The 17,504-nt window shown below is 38.4% G+C and overlaps 2 protein-coding genes and 1 non-coding gene across 3 annotated transcripts in view; 2 read left to right on the top strand and 1 right to left on the bottom strand.

Annotated features, from left to right (window-relative positions):
* The window catches only part of LOC134213966 (uncharacterized), a 408,814-nt gene that overhangs the window by 362,067 nt on the left and 29,243 nt on the right, over window positions 1-17,504 (top strand). The window lies entirely within an intron of this gene.
* LOC134213960 (general odorant-binding protein 67-like) lies at window positions 9,253-10,406 on the top strand. The gene is made up of 5 exons (XM_062693412.1): window positions 9,253-9,409; window positions 9,465-9,641; window positions 9,702-9,944; window positions 10,004-10,201; window positions 10,371-10,406. The coding sequence occupies exons 1-4, from the start codon at window positions 9,362-9,364 to the stop codon at window positions 10,112-10,114; spliced, it is 579 nt and encodes a 192-aa protein (XP_062549396.1). The 5' UTR covers window positions 9,253-9,361; the 3' UTR covers window positions 10,115-10,201; window positions 10,371-10,406.
* Trnav-aac (transfer RNA valine (anticodon AAC)) lies at window positions 14,957-15,031 on the bottom strand. The gene has a single exon. It is a non-coding gene; the product is annotated as a tRNA-Val (tRNA).

Below are 17,504 nucleotides of genomic sequence, written 5' to 3'. Positions count from 1 at the left end.
GGTTCCGGGTCCATAGCATCTTCCGAATGAGCATAAAGTAGCCGAGAGTTTAGCAGAGCTTCAATTTTACATAGCAATGTCGAAAATTCCATCATGGTTAGGGAAGCAGTGTTACATGGCCTTCATGCTCTTCTTCCCACAACCCACCCATATGAGGTGAACTGGGTGGAATCATTTTCCAACTAATTTCACGTGGTTGACAAAATTCAAATAATTTCCTTTCCTTTGCTTGCTCCTTAAACAGATTGGACAACTCCCGCAATTCCTTCTTGGCACCAACATAATTAGTCCCGTTGTCCGAAAACACCTCTTCCGGAATGCCGCGACGAGACACAAATCGATGAAAGGCAGCGAGGAATGCATCCGAAGTCAAATTCTCGACAGCCTCGAGATGGATTCCCTTTGTCACCATAAGGATAAACACGCAAACATATCCCTTAACTGGTGCAGCCTTCCTATGTGTTTGCTTGATTAGAAAGGGACCGGCAAAATCTAATCCCACCTTCTGGAATGCCGGGGCTCGATCGCAACGGCTTGATGGAAGATCTCCCATAAATTGCCCAGCCACCTTCGGATGGACCTTGAAACATCGGACACAGCCACGTGTAATTTTACGCACCGCAGAGCGACCATGCACAATCCAAAATTGTCTGCGCAAAGTTGCTAATAAGGCAGACGGGCCAATGTGCAAATTTTCACGATGGATGCACCTGATGAGGCTGTCTACTACGGAACTTCGATTTGGCAAAATCCACTGATGCTTGGTTGTATACGGTAGATTTGAGTGGCGTAGACGACCACCCACTCGTAAAACCCCATCGTCGAGATACGGATTCAATGATTTAAGTTTCTTGGGGAACTCACCTGCTTCCAGATTAGAAACTTTCGCTGGAAACTCATGGCTTTGCACCACACGTACAATTACCTTCAAGGCATTCTGCATCTCGCTTATAGTTGGGAACGATGAAATGATACGCTTCTGCTTATTCTTCTCCTTACAGTTCCGACAGAAACGCAGCACAAAAGAAACTACTCGCTGAAGCTTACGGAAACTTTCAAACTTTTCGAACACCGGTAACCATTCCAGTTCCACCATCGTGCCCAAGACGACAGCGGTCTTTAATTCAGGAATATCTTCATCCAGCAATGGTTCTGGAATCACTTTTTCGCAAAATTCCTCTCGCAAAAACATTGGACCATTCCACCATAAATCACTAACGGCCAACTCTGCAGCAGGAAGCCCGCGTGACACAATGTCAGCTGGATTGTCTGTAGTGTTTACATAACACCACTCAAAGTCAGAACCGTTAGAGGTAATCTCACACACTCTGTTTCTTACAAACACTTATAACACGCCGGAAGGAGATCTTCAACGTGGCCATCACCTTTTTCACCAGACGATATAGCAGTAACGCCGCTAAAAGTTCTCTACGCGGAATAGTCAACACCGATTTTGGCACTATCTTCGACTTTGCAGTCAATAGCTTCACCTCATATGGCTCCCCAGGAACAATCGAGCTTATGTAGACACAAGCTCCGTACGCCTCCAAAGACGCATCACCAAATTCATGAAGTTCGAAAGCGATTGCACCTTGTGCCACTACTTGACGAGGAATTTGGATATTCTTCACATCACTCAAGCACTTTAGGAAATAATTCCAACACTTTTTTAATTCTTCACTTAATTCTTCATCCCAATCATTCTGCTCACTCCATATGTTCTTCATCAGCATCTTTCCAACGAGAATCACCGGAGCAGCCAGTCCCAACGGATCGAACATGCTTGCAACCAACGACAGCACTTGACGCTTCGTCGGTTTATCTATGCCAGGAGACGGCTTTGCAACGAAGATCAATTTATCATCGGACGGGTTCCACAGCAGCCCAAGCGTTTTGATGACGTCATTCACACCCATCCCTTCAATGCTGACCAACTCTTCACGATCTGATAGTGGTATCGTGCTCAAAAGCTCTTTACAGTTTGATGCCCACTTGTGTAAATGAAAACCACCTGCCTTCAAGAGCTGGATCAAGTGCAACTGAGCTTCACGAGCTTCACCCAAGTCATCAAGTTCATCGAACGCTTTAACGAGGGCATAGCTGGGATAAAAGTGACTCCGATTAAATGGAGTAAGATGGACTACGTTTATTACCCGGAGAAAAAATACCGTGAAATAAACGAAGCTGTACGAAGAAACCTCTTCAAATTAGGACCTGATGATGTGGAAAATACAGACTACGATGAGGTAATTATAAATATGAAGGAAAGGTTCTCGAATGCAGCCACGACAAGGAAAGAAAAATTATTGATTTTGTCGATGCTGCCAAGTTCGTGGTCTATTCAGGATGCCATTGCTGAGTTCAAAATCAATAGAAATACAGTAAAAGAGGCAAAACAATTAAAGAATAACTGTCTTTCAACCAAATATACTAGGTCTAGTACTGCATTAACAGATGAGACAAAAGAAATAGTAGTTCAATATTTTGAAGATGATGAAGTAAGTCGAGCTATGCCTGGTCAAAAAGATTATGTATCAGTAAAAAAAAGATGGAAAGCGTCAAGCAATCCAAAAACGATTAATGATGACGACTTTGAAAGAAGCGTACACACGCTTCAAGGAAATTCACGATAATATTAAAATAGGTTTTTCCTCATTTGCAAGCCTTCGGCCAAGGCAATGTAAGCTTCTTTCCAATTCAGGAACACATAATGTGTGTGTGTGCACAACCCATGAGAATATTAATCTTATTTTACATAGTTTGAAAAGAATCAATTTAACAAAGGATATTAAAATGTTAACTGGTAGACTTTTGTGTGAAAATACAACATCAAATTGCTATCTACGATCTTGTTCGGATTGTCCAGATTCTTCATCATTGGAAAATACTTTATTCGCTGAGTTTGAAGAAAAATATATTGATCAGTTATCATTTGAGCAATGGGTGACCACGGATAGGTGTGACATAGAAACTATTGTAAAACCTGTAGATGAGTTTGTGTCATATTTTGCTTGAAATTAGAAAGTTTAATCCCTCACGATTTCATTAAAACAGAACAATCCAGCTTTTTAAAAATACGAAAATACATTACAAAATGGTGAATTTTTAGTCATTTGTGATTTTCTGAAAATTACAGCTTTGTATTGCAAGATGAAGTGCAGTCCCATCACTGGAACGTACAACAAGCTACAATTCATCCATTCGTTATTTATTTTAATGGAAGTACGCAAATTGAACACTTAAGTTTTATTATAATTTCCGAAGATTTAAGACACGATTCAGTATCCGTAAACTTGTTCATTGAAAAATGATTAACTTTTACGCGTTGATAAGCATAAAGAAGTCAAAAGATATATTTCATGTCTGATGCAGCAGCGTCGCAGTACAAAATCGTAAGAATTTTTCGAGCCTATGTCAATTTAAATCAATGTACGGAATTGATGCAGAATGGCATTTTTTTGCTACATCACATGGCAAAGGTCCTTGTGATGCTATTGGAGGAACAATAAAGCGCATGGCCACAAGAGCAAGTTAAGCCAAAGAACGTGAGCATCCAATTAAAACTGCGAAAGAACTTTTTGATTGGGCAAATCGTAGAAAAGAAAAAGATTTAACCAAATTATCATTTTGTTTTACTACTACTGAAGAGTACGAAATAAAGGCTTCAGAGCTCAGCGAGCAATTTAATAACGCGAAAACGATCCCAAAAATTTCACTGTTTCATTCCATTGTCGGAAAATAAAATTAAAGCAAAACTATACTCAAACTGTGCTGATAATAATTCAAAAGTGTTCGATATTTTAAAAATTTGAATAAAAATAAATAAAAATAAGTATTAATAAACTGTTTTCATGATATCATAACCCATACCAAAATTCAAACCCAAAACTCTTAGAGTTTCTATAACAACATTGTGTAACTGCCACATTTAATTTAATACTTAGGATAATATTAATTCATTTTACTTATTCATACATATAATATTTATACATATAATATACATAATATCGATGAATACATAAATATGGAATATCATACAAACAACTTGTTTAACTCACGCAAGGCCCTTAACAATAAAATCAGCATCAAACTGCGATTCTTGAAAAAAAAAATACACGGAAATTTTTTTGTTTACTATATGTGAAAATTGTGAAATGTTTGAAATGTCATAACTTTTTGTTTATTAGCTTACCATCACCAAATTTTTATGGTAGATAGCTAATATAATGGACCGTTTTCCTAAAAAATTACGTTCGAAAAAGATAGGGTTTTGAGATATTTGAGTTTTTGTGACAAAATGATATTTTTAAAGGCAAAAAATTTTTTTTACTGTGCACATTTTCTTAAGAATCACCATTTAGTTGTCTAACTTTGCTGAAAAAATCATAACAATCGAACATTCCGTTTTTGCTGTGCAGCTTTTTAAATATTTTTGAACCATTTTCACATACACCCTTTTGAAAAGTTAGTCGTGACTCAATATGAAAATTTGATATCGAAAAATGACGATTTAGATGAAATTGAAAAACTGTGCAAAGTTTCAACTCAATAGAAAATCATGAATTAAAAATTTTCTTAAATTTTGATGCTGTTGCTTGGAATCGCTCTGTTGACCTTTTGGATACACTCATCTTCCGATTGATTTGTTGAAACAGATTTCGCTGATGGTACGGTGGCAAGGCTCTCAGCACTTAATACTTCTGGTAATTCCTCAGTTGTTGTCGATACATCTGGCAATTCCTCAGTTGCTGTCGTTTTCGAACTTCCTGCGCTCTGCTCAACCGATGATATACAGATTGCTCTTTTGTCAACGTTTAGACGGCAGGACGTGCAAATGCGTAAATTTGTATTCAATGTGGACATTGGAGCATAACCAGTCGCTTTCAGTTTATCTATGGTGCTTTCGGTGAGATTTCGTAACTCTTTTGAACACTTTTTCCATCAAACGGCCTACAACAGTTGAGAAAGCGGCTACTCATGTTGTTCGTAATATTTCAATAAACAAAATCACTTTTAAGTTTTTACTGACTAGTTTGGTGTCATTTGCTTGACTGAAGAAAAAATTACTATAAGATCTTTAACAACCTTAGTAGTAGTAATTTTTTTGCTTTTCGTGAGCATTGTCATGGTATGTACCTATCATGCATTTGTTGTTGTTGAAGATACCCGTTTCCTCCCGATCATAAAGTCTATTCTCTAAGAGGTATATTTTTGCAGGTAAACTATAGACGTACACGTGTATATAAATCTTTGATTTTGCAGCTTTTGTCTTAAAAATAACATTTCTGATATGTTTCTATCAACGTTATTATCAACAGGTTTCAACACTATTAAAAGAATTTTTCGCCAGTCACGTGCAATGAAAATTATGACACTATCAATACTTTTGATCACAACACTGGATCGTGTCTAAGTTTCTTATAGATGCTATGAATAATTAAATCAAAATATCATGAAAACAACTTGGTTAAATCACGTCCCTTAACAATAAAATCTGCATCAAACTGCAATTCTCGAAATAACTTACACAGAAAAAAAATTTTTTTTACTAAATATGAAAATTGTGAAATGTTTGAAATGTCATAACTTTTTTGTTTATTAGTTTACCATCACCAAATTTTTATGGTAGATAGCTAATATAATGGACCGTTTTCCCTAAAAAATTACGTTCGAAAAAGATAGGGTTTTGAGATATTTGAGTTTTGTGACAAAATGATATTTTTAAAGGCAAAAAAAATTTTTTTTTTACTGTGCACATTTTCTTAAGAATCACCATTTAGTTGTCTAACTTTGCTGAAAAAATCATAACAATCGAACATTCCGTTTTTGCTGTGCAGCTTTTTAAATATTTTTGAACCATTTTCACATACACCCTTTTGAAAAGTTAGTCGTGACTCAATATGAAGATTTGATATCGAAAAATGACGAAAAAATTGAAAAACTGTGCAGAGTTTCAAATATTTTCGAAATGGTCGCTCAGGATCGACTGACATGCCCCCGTGGAATGCCTCAGTGGTGTATTTGGCAGAGCCTCTTTGCGTATCACTTCTTTCATTCCGCTGCTAAATGCTACTTCGCCAGATCACAGTTCCCAGAGGCCGTAGATGGATCTTCATTATTCTTTTTATCGGTGAATCCGAAAGTTCGTAATCGAAACAATCTTTCCAGCATTGCTGGTTTAACTGATCCTGCTCGTGGTCCATCTTGAAATGATGTGTGAAAGATTTACGTTGTGATTTTCCTGAAATTTCCATAGCAACATATAAACTGTTTGGTGTTATTGACACTTGTCTCAAAAAGCATACTACAACGTAATGACTAATGAGTATTGCAGCAGAATCAGGCGCGTAATTTCACTAGGATGGTAGATATTATATCATTATCACTAAATAATAGCCACTGGAAAAGTATGACTAAGTTGATTTCAATTTTCAGATAGATATGTCAAACTTTTTGAATTTGATCTCTAAGGCTTACCATGAAAATTCATATTCATCGGATATTTATTTCACTGGACGTATGTGGTCCAATATATAGTTATAACCGAATTTCATTAAACGAACACATTTTACTATTCAGAAAGATTGAAGCTTTACACGTTTTTTTCTGGGTGAATGGATGTCGCAATACTGAAGGATGATGTCAATTTATTATAAAACTGAAAGGAACAGGATTTGTAAGATACGTGAAGCTGATTTTGAACTTATTCAATTATCTGCAGCGCGACGACGTACAGCACGAATATTTTTCGTATTGTGTTACTCATAAGCAATACGAGTATTTAAATTGATCGCGGAGAAACGTCCATCGTGAATATGAATAATTTATAAAATAACAAAAAGTATATCGCTTCATGAGAACACATTTTGTTAAAACCTAACTGCAATGTCTGTACAGCCCTTGTCTGAAAGAAGGCAAAATTCATAATTAAATATATACACTTAAAAAGCAAAAAAAAAATAAGAATATTATGTTGAGCTTTTTAGTGGAATGTCTTCACTTGTCATAAGACGAGTTAATACAATCCCATTGAATTCCACCACTTAATTGTATCTTGACAGAAACGTATTTCGACCTCAACAGTAAGGCCGTCTTCAGTGTCTCGTACTTGACTCGACACAGAAAACTGAAAGTCTATTCAACCGTCTAAGACGAATTAAGTACTCTCCATTTAATTCCACCAGTTAATTTTCGTTATCTTTGCAGATACGTATTTCGACCACAACTGTGTGGTCGTCTTCAGTGTCTCGTACTTGACTCGACTTGTACGAGACACTGAAGACGACCACACAGTTGTAGTCGAAATACGTATCTGCAAAGATAACGAAAATTAACTGGTGGAATTAAATGGAGAGTACTTAATTCGTCTTAGACGGTTGAATACATTCCACTAAAAGAGCTAATATATTTTTCTGAAAGTCTATTGATAATGGGCCAGATTGATCTGTGGGCTCAGAAGTTAAGGTAGAAATACAATTTTCATAGGCAAATTCCGTGCATGAAACTCACTCAATTTTAGGGCACTTATCCTTAACCGATTTATTCGCTACAAGTTGCGTTCGACGAAAAATCCTGTCCCATTGTTTCGGATTGAAAATTGACCCGATCAGGCTCAAAAGTTATGGCAAAAAAACAATTTTCTGTAAGCTAGACCCGGGCACTTGATTTTTTTTGGGCACTCAACCTCATCCGATTTGCTTGCAAGTTGCGTTGGACAGCAATTTTTACAATGCGTATAAACAAATGTAAAAAATAAGTCCTATACACCTATAAGTGTTTTTTTAGACTTTTCTTATATGTTTTTGACACCTTTCGAACGAGCTAGAAAGGCATCACACTGTTAGAGACCAATTAGAGTTTTTTTGTAATAATATTGTTCTACTGGACACGCCGTGTAAATAGATAAATATGACATGCGTTGAAAAAAAATTAGGTGATCAAATTGGGGTTTAACTTCAGACTGCGGTCGAGTGAAGCGAGGATGTGTATGAGTGAATCAGTCATTTGGTGAGCTTTGAGTCGACCGTTGTGTTTTTAAAGGCCATTCGGCTGTGTTTGGTGTGGATATGGCAAAAGTTTCCTAGATTTCTCTCCCATTCAAAATCTTGTTGACAGATAGTTGACGAACCTTTCGGCCACCTTAGATAGGCAGCAAGTTGGCAACATTTGTTGGTCTGAATTTCGTTACATCCGAAGCGTCAGGGGACTATTGATTCATCTGTATTTCGTAAGACATTGTAACTTTACAAACACGTGTTTTGACCTCAACATCTCAGACCATCTCTATTGTCCCTTACCCAATACATTATTTCTAATCAGCTGGCGAAGCTTGACCTTGGCTGTGTTATCGCTAAGATGGGCAGCGATTAAATTTTTCTCACGTCTGGTATGGCTGAAACCCTGATGAAAAGTCGACCGATTTCTCACCTACGCACTACTTTGTCAATCACGGAGGCATAATACTTTTTTTTATTAATCCTACTAAAGTATGATAAAAAAACAAATTACCTACTATTATTTCTATTACTGCTACTGTGAGTGACTATATGGTGCCAGATGTTGGTAAATCTGAGAGTTTTATCAATGAGATAAATGCAACATGCACTTTTGCCACTAGATTAATATTCGGACTATTATCTTTCATTTAACTTTCTTTGCATACTATTTTTATTTGTGGTTATCGAAACTAATAAGAATCATCATGATCTCATATAATTTGCGAATTGTCGAAATGGACCTATTTATTAAAACAGACATCGCATGTTAAACGAATAGAATTATCAGCAAACGACAATGACACCGCTCTAAAGCATATGCTGATACGCACTTTTCACTGATCATTATCGAAACGAGTTTGCTGAATTTCGCATGTTCATCACCCACCATTCAGAATTTCAGTCCGTGTAGGTAATTGGCAGTTACAATTTTCGTCTTCCAAAAATCAATTTTACGGTCACTACATTCGATCGCCAAAATCTGTTTAAAAGCACCAGACCACCGTTGCTCTGACGAAGAACCATTTTAGAACCCATCTCTTACACTGCCGTTCTACGCATAATTGTCCCATGTTACCTTTGATGAAAAAATTCAAACTCGAGTCACATTGTCCCACCAATTTAAGAATCGATTCGATTCTCAAATTTATCAAATATTTTCGGAATGTTATGAGCGTAGGCAACACTTTTCCAGGACATAAAACGAATCCCTACTTATTTAAACGGTTTTCAGCCTCTATTATCATCAGACAACAACTTAATTTTTTCAGTGGGACAAATTGACTCGAGTTTGAGATTTTTCATCAAGGGTAACATGGGACAATTATGCGTAGAAGGGCAGTACAGTGAACGCACATTCTGCCAACATGAAGTTCTGCTTCACTCTACTTTGTGCGATCGGGCTGGTCGCAGCGGTAATATCGAAACCTATGATCGTATACCATAAATAAATCAATCACAAATCTGCAGGTTAACGGCATGCAAATCAGCCCAGAATGTTTGGCTTCACCAAATGATGAATCACCGATGGAATGCTGCAAAGCTCCAAAGGTCATACCACCCAAAGAGAAGTTCACTGAATGTCTTTCGAAGTTTCCGGTGCCAATCGATGAGCTTAAGTCGGGTAATTTGCCGCCAAATCATAACGTGAGTCATTTCTTCCGTTTGAACAAAATTTCTACATTAACCTGAACTTGTTTGTTGCAGTGCTTGGCGCAGTGCATGTTTGAGCAGCAAGGCGTCATGACCGATGGAATGGTGGACAAGGATTCAGCAATTAGTAAGATGGTGGCCGTGATGGGATCGTCCGCTGATTGGCAAGCGGCTGCAAAGAGTTCCGCTGAAACCTGCTACCAGAAAGTGGCTGCAGTTGGAGCGGAGAAAGACGGTCAAGGGTGTAGTGTGATGGCGGGTAGTTTCATCGAATGCATGCCCTCGCTGTTGTTTATCGTGAGTTGCTTTAGGTATAACTTTGAAGAAATGGATTTTTCATTGGATATTATTTTCAGAATTGCCCTTCCTCTGCTTGGAAAGACAGCACCGAATGCGATCAATTGAAAGCCCATTTAGAAAAGGGATGTTCCATCATGACTATATGGAAAGGACCACCACCACATTAACTTTTCGAAATAATAAAATAGGAAACTATGATGCTTCACATCGAGTGTGAATACATATAATCAAAACATACTTTCACATAATATTAAGGGACCATCCACAAAGTACGTCACGCTCCTAGGGGGGAGGGGGGGTTCCGAGCAGCGTGACGACTCATACAAAAATTTTGGAGTTTTAATACAAAAAGTGTGACGAAGGGGGGAGGGGGGGTTGAAAATCTCCAGTTTTTGCGTGACGTACTTTATGGATCTTCCCTAAATGCTAATACAGATAACCTCCTAAATCATACAAAAATCATACAGTTTTTTGGTTTCCCGTAATTATTGAATATTTTCCAACTATAGAAAACTGTTCCCAAGTTGTTTGAATGATTCCATCATACTGAAGTTGCGAAGTTGAAGATGAAGTTGATTCTTCAATTCTTCTTGAGTAGTAAGCATCAACTAAAGCAATGTTTTGTTTATTGTCTGAAACATGGAATGTGTGAACCAGTGTTGTCCCACACTCAGGGCAAACAATTCTGCTCTTTGATTTTACTCCATCTAAACGATTTTATAGTCTTAACTAAGTAAGTTTAACTAATAGAGGGTGTAGTGAGTAGATACCAGAAATCAAATTGATTAATAAGCCGGTTTGAACCTAAGGGAGTTTTCGATTATAATTGACTTTTATATTTCATATAAAATTCAATTCGATTTAAAATTTATAACTACTTGTACCACTGTGCATATAATGTTCCGAAGCTGATATTCTACATGATGTAAATAGGGTAGAATACGGCATTGGCAGGGTGCGACAGTTGTTGGCACCCTCAACAATATTTGCGTTTTCCAGCAAACATGCACTATTTATGAACATTATTTTGATTCAATCACACAATTTCAAGTCTAAGCTTTCATTTGAATAAGTTGTTTGTGTAATAGTAGCAAGATTTGATGAGTTAATCACCGAAACAAATTTGCACTTACGAAATCCTTGCCATTATTGCATTGCCAAAGAAAGCAACGCACGAAAAGCAAACTGTTACTTACTTTTTTGGATCGCCTGTTTCTCCTCTTAATTGCGTATGGCACGACAATTTAAGTACGTAAACTACTTTTTACACTTTATCATCACTTGATTATCACCATAAAGAGCAAATTTATGCAATATTTGCTCTATGTTTCACTAAATAAAATCGAGACTGTTCGTTTTCTTTGACAGCAGCACACTTCGGAATAGAGCGAGAGAATGTGTTTGTGAGCATATCAAACACACGTTAAAAAGATACCACGCACAATTCTATGTGATTTGATTTTAGCAAAACTACGAACAAAATATCCGGCGTTGCATTTATTTTAAAAAAGTGTTAAAATACAAATGCTTCTATTCAGATTTTTACGCAGACCATGAATTATATCAAAAGTGATAGCAAGACCGTAGTATTTTAACCCTTATATGGCTGACAAGACCGTTTTCCTTTGGCATCTTCAATACTTTCCAAGCTCATAAAAAATCATAACCATTCCCGTTCCTACATAGCGCATTTCAACCATAAATAATTGCCTACTTCTAGGGTATTATCTATTATTCAACTGTGAAACGTAGTGTAAGAATGGGGTGGCTCCAGCGGCTAGATAGGACAGAGCTGCCTATTATTCAACATAATATTATGAAGACTCGCGTGGTGGAATACATTGTTAATATACTATACTACCAGAACCGACGAGCTTCGTTTCACCTAAAATTGATTAATTAAATATTTACAACATTTTTTATAAGACGGTTAAGTATTGGAAATTAGCAAATTTGCGATTAAAGCAGAAATTTTTACTTTATTTGTAATACCATCATAAGAATCTTCATCGTTCCCAAAAACCTCTACATACAAATGTTCAAGCCGTTTCCTAGTATATAAGGGCAGACAGACAAAAATTCATTCTTATGTGTATAGATTTGGTTTTACCACAGATAACAGATATTCAAGCTAGAACAAATTTTATTGAAAATCCTGTGTAAACTTTTGAATTGATATACGTTGGCCCACTACTGCCATCTACTCAACTGATTGCGGCAGTACATACGAACGCAGCTGATTAACAACCGTTGAACGCAGCCAATGTATTTGACAGCCGCATTTGGGCTGCGTTTTCAATAACAATGATCCTTGCGCCATCTCCAATCGATTGCCAAACGCGGTCCCAATTTAAAATACATTTGATTTAACGATTGCGGATGTTTACACACGTATCGGATGCCAGCCTCAATATCTGTTATCTGTGGTTTTACGTAGTTTACGTCGAGCGGTCGTGTCTTGCACACAACCACCATGATTTTTTTTATGAAACAAACATATCATGTAAGTACCGCAAAGAGCAAGTTGTATATTTGAAACTGGTTGATAGAATTTTGCTTACGCGTGTAGACTCTAAGGCATTACAAAAAGACAAAAGATGTAAATCTTGGCAGCGGACAAAAAGCATATAAGTTTCCTTCTCCAAAATGGCCAACTTTATTCAAATAGTTTGAAAATGGTAATAGTTATGAAAATGTCAATATCTGGGTACACGAGTACCCTATCTGCCATTCACGTCTGTTTTTTGTTGGCCGCATAAGGTTTTTTTTTTTAAATTTGTGGGTTAAATTTGTTTTACAATGTGTTTAAATGCTTTTGCTTATCTGTCTACATGACATAAAAATGATGCCAAGGCTAAAAATTCATGTTTTGTTTTAATCCAGTTTTGATAAACAATAAAGTTTGTTCCAAAATTGAGTGACGCGAGATGAGCGTGCGGCCGATTAATATGAATGAATTTTACTACTGGAGGATATAAACAACCAGCATTTGGCACCAATACATTACTAGTTTTCTACTTCCATGTCTAGTTGCTAAAGGGAGCAAATTCATTGCTGATAATAGAAATTGCTATGCCAATAGAAGAAATGTTGACCTGTTACTTTATATTAAATTTACTGAGTTTGTGGTAAAAGCTGTTATATTTAGTGAACACCAATCATCAAAGAAAGAGCATACAAATGTATACCAGTACAGTTTAACCTGTGTTTTAGTGTAATTATTCATTATTTTTATCATTCAATTTGGCGAATGTCTTAGACTGCCAAGAATAGGTATTTTCCCCTACATAACCATTTGGAGACGATGACGCGTTGGATGATTTGCTTGATGATGTTTATATTTATTCGTATGTACCAGAAAAGAACGATTCTGGTTTGCGAAACGGAGAAGGAAAAAAAGGAAGCAAGGAGACGATGGATATGAGTGGTTTGTGTAACTTGAGAGAGTCGATGTGAATAAGCATCATCAAGACGATTTGTGTACGAAAGAGAGAAAGCATGTAACAGGCTTCAGTCTATTGACGAATTTTCTCGCGGATAGACGGCGATCCCGGGAATCTTAAACGTGAAGACACGTTCCGCGTTGTAGGTTATTTTGTGGAGTGTTTCGGCTGCGAGAGAAGTGTTGGATACGACAGAGGGATATTTGAATTTTCTAAATGTCATGTCAAGCTGTCAAAAAATGCACTCCAGAGCCACAGGAGCGCGTGCACTGAAAATACACTGGAGTGTGACCAGAATTGTGTTGTTTAGGGGTATATATGTTTTTACATATTCTGAATCTGCATAAAAAACTGAGCCTAACCTCAATTTTTCAGAATTTTTGGAGCCCCGGAACTATTTTTAATTTGCATTTTAAATTTATATGGGACTAAACTTTTTTTCTTGTTTTTATTATCGAGACTTTCAGCCCGAAAATCCGACTAAAAATTTGTTCTTATACTGCACGGGCTAACTGTCATTCTATGAATGTTAGTGTCATTGTATCGATTGAAATGGCTTATTGTTTGCTATACAAAAATATAAATAAAAGGTTTACAAACAAAATAAAAATATGTTGAAGATCAGAAAAGCATGCTCTTTAGTTTAAACTATAAAAAACCTCATATTTTTCTTTGCTCAATAACCCAATTGTGTTCTCATGGAAATAGTCGACTGCATGGTAGAAGCTACATGTTTTACTTAAAAAATAATATTTCGTTAAGTTCCTCTGTTCCATCCAGACGAAAATTGAATATCCACTTTTGAAAACCAAGAAACTCAAAATCAGTGTTGCCACAAGCGCAAAAAATAACTCGATTTTGTACACTTATCCTTAACTGATTTCCTTGCACGTAAAATCCTGCCCTATTGTTTCCAAATGAAATTTGGTACGATCGAACTATCAGTGAACGAGTAGAGAATTTTCCGCTTTTTTCTCCTCACTAGGGCAGGAATCGAATCCACACTGCACATCAAACGCGCCTAGATGACTGTTGTCGCTAACCACATGAATGCTATAACTGGAAATTAGTTAAATACTTCAGTTCAATGCATACGCACCAACCATGGTTTGTCCGATGATGTGAAGGACGAGTTTCATGAGCGCCTGGACAAGACCTACGGAGAATTTCCACATCACGACGTGAAATTCATCATCGGCGACGCAAATGTACAGTTTTCAAGAGTTTTTTCACCTACTAAATGTAAAGGAGAGCCTCCACCCGACTACCAATAAAAACGGCCTGAGGCTAGTCAATTTTGCCGCAACCAGAGGAATGGATCATGTTATGGTGACATGTCGACATTTCTCTGATTTCATAGATGTGAGGACTTACCATGGCCCAAATATCGACTCCCAAATAACAATTTTAGTTTTATAACGGTCAAGAAAGCCATTATTTGCTCTACATGACTTCGATAAAACCAGCAGAAAATCATAATGTTTCCAATGTTATGAAAACTCATATGTGAATATGTACGTTATGTGGAAGATATTGACTTGGAAAATGTATTGGAGGTAACCACTTTTCCTTCGATGGGACTCTAACCCATGACCCTACAGTACGTTAGACTGGTGCTTTAACCAACTAAGCTACGAAGGACCTCCGTCGGCCTTCGCAACCTAGCGACTACTGAACGAGCTCGAGATTCCCAAATTGGATGCATAGTCAAATCACTCGCAATCCATTTCTCAAGCCAACACTTCCACTTGTGTATAGTACACGTCCACATTAGAGGAGCGTGAGTATTTAGAATGTCTGGCGGCTATACACATTCTTCATCAGCAACTGTTCTGATCAAGTGAGGTTGTGTAAGCTATTTGCCAGTCGGTCGTCAAGCTCAGACCCGACCGCATTGCGTAGGCAAGAGCACGCAACTCAAGTTCAGTTCAATCAGTTCAATTTCCGGGGATTAAACCACCCGACTTGGACGTTAATTTACAATGTTATGAAAACTTATATGTGAATATGTACGTTATGTGGAAGATATTGATTTGGAAAATGTATTGGAGGAAACCACTTTCCCTTCGATGGGACTCGAACCCATGACCCTAGAGTACGCTAGACTGGTGCTTTAACCAACTAAGCTACGAGGGACCTCAGTCGGCCTTCGCAACCAAATCATAATGTTTCTAGGGTCTGACCACTATCTGGTGGTATGTAATATTCGCGCGCAAGGCTGTCCAGCATCACGGGTTCTAGGCGTGAGAGAACCATGCGGCTGAACTAGAGCTTCCATTCCAGAAAACGATTTATTAGTTTCCCGAATTTCCCAAGAAATGATTATATTAAGGTGAAGGTGGGTTGAGTACCAAAATAAAGGTTTGAAAGTATTGGTACAATAAAAACTCTCATATACTGTAGTAGTATTGGTGTCGTATTTATAAAAAATAACAAAGAATATTACCACCCTACAAAAAACGACCCAGTACCTACCACCACGCACTCGATTCCGTCCCATGCTCCGAGTGTCCTCCAAAAACCGATTTGAACAAAAACTGGTTGAGCGCAAGCCGGTTCAAGTTTGTATGAACGCTAGTATGGGAAACTAAACCTTTTATTACACTGGCTACAGTGCCTCCCCTCCAAACGCTGGCAAAAAGAGAACCCACATAGCTGAAAGCAACATTCCTGAGACTTCACTGAACGAAAACCGCACCGCAGGAAAGATCCATTGATTACGTAACGCAAAAATAGCATTTTATACCCCACTCACCCCCACGACACACTTTTTGTATGAAGCATTTGTCCCTTGCGCGATTGTGTAGACTAGACTAGAAGTATCTGCCCCTGGTGTGATAGATATCACAGACAAATTCTGGGTATTTTGTTGAATTGCACGTTTCACTGATGCCTTCTGAGAAGCCTAATTATCATGCTAAAGATTCGCAACCTCGCTTAAAATCGACTCCCAACTATTGGAACGACCATTCTACATGGATTGTCTGCAAGCCAGCCTTTAAAAATAATAAGCAACGAACAATCAACAAGAGAGTACGGACCGGAACCATCGGCGAAGACCACTGCGACGAAAAGGGACTACGGACTCTCAACTTCATCGGGAGCACACGCATACTCGCCGATGTGCTCAAGGACCGTGGATTCGGCATCGTAGCGCTGCAGGAGGTTTGTTGGAAGGGATCAATGGTGCGAACGTTTAGAGGTAATCATACCATCTACCAGAGCTGCGGCAACACACATGAGCTGGGAACAGCTTTCATAGTGATGGGCGATATGCAAAGGCACGTGATCGGGTGGTGGCCGATCAATGAAAGAATGTGCAGGTTGAGGATCAAAGGCCGGTTCTTCAACTTCAGCATAATCAACGTCCATAGCCCACACTCCGGAAGCATTGATAATGATAAGGACGCATTCTACGCGCAGCTGGAACGTGAGTACGACAGCTGCCCAAGCCACGACGTCAAAATCATCATAGGAGATTTGAACGCTCAGGTTGGCCAAGAGGAGGAGTTTAGACCGACTATTGGAAAGTTCAGCGCTCACCGGCTGACGAACGAAAACGGCCTACGACTAATTGATTTCGCCGCCTCCAAGAATATGGCCATTCGTAGCACCTACTTCCAACACAGCCTCCCGTATCGGTACACCTGGAGATCACCACTGCAGACAGAATCACAAATCGACCACGTTCTGATTGATGGACGGCACTTCTCCGACATTATCGACGTCAGGACATATCGTGGCGCTAACATCGACTCTGACCACTATCTGGTGATGATTAAACTGCGTCCAAAACTATCCGTCATCAACAATGTTCGGTACCGACGACCGCCGCGGTACGACCTAGAGCGACTGAAGCAACCTGATGTCGCCACTGCATACGCGCAGCATCTCGAGGCAGCGTTGCCGGAAGAGGGTGAGCTCGATGGGGCCCCTCTTGAGGACTGCTGGAGTACAGTTAAAACAGCCGGCTGACAACAACGTTAGTCGTGAAATACGAAGGCGCATCATCTGTGGAAGTCGGGCCCACTACGGGCTCCAGACGAAACTTCGGTCGAAAAAGATTCGCCACCGCACCAAATGTGTCATGTACAAGACGCTTATAAGACCGGTT

The sequence above is a fragment of the Armigeres subalbatus genome, chromosome 2, assembly GCF_024139115.2.
Source record: "Armigeres subalbatus isolate Guangzhou_Male chromosome 2, GZ_Asu_2, whole genome shotgun sequence".
NCBI lineage: Eukaryota > Metazoa > Arthropoda > Insecta > Diptera > Culicidae > Armigeres > Armigeres subalbatus.
Note: the sequence above shows the minus strand (reverse complement) of the source record. Positions and strands in the feature narration are given on the sequence as shown.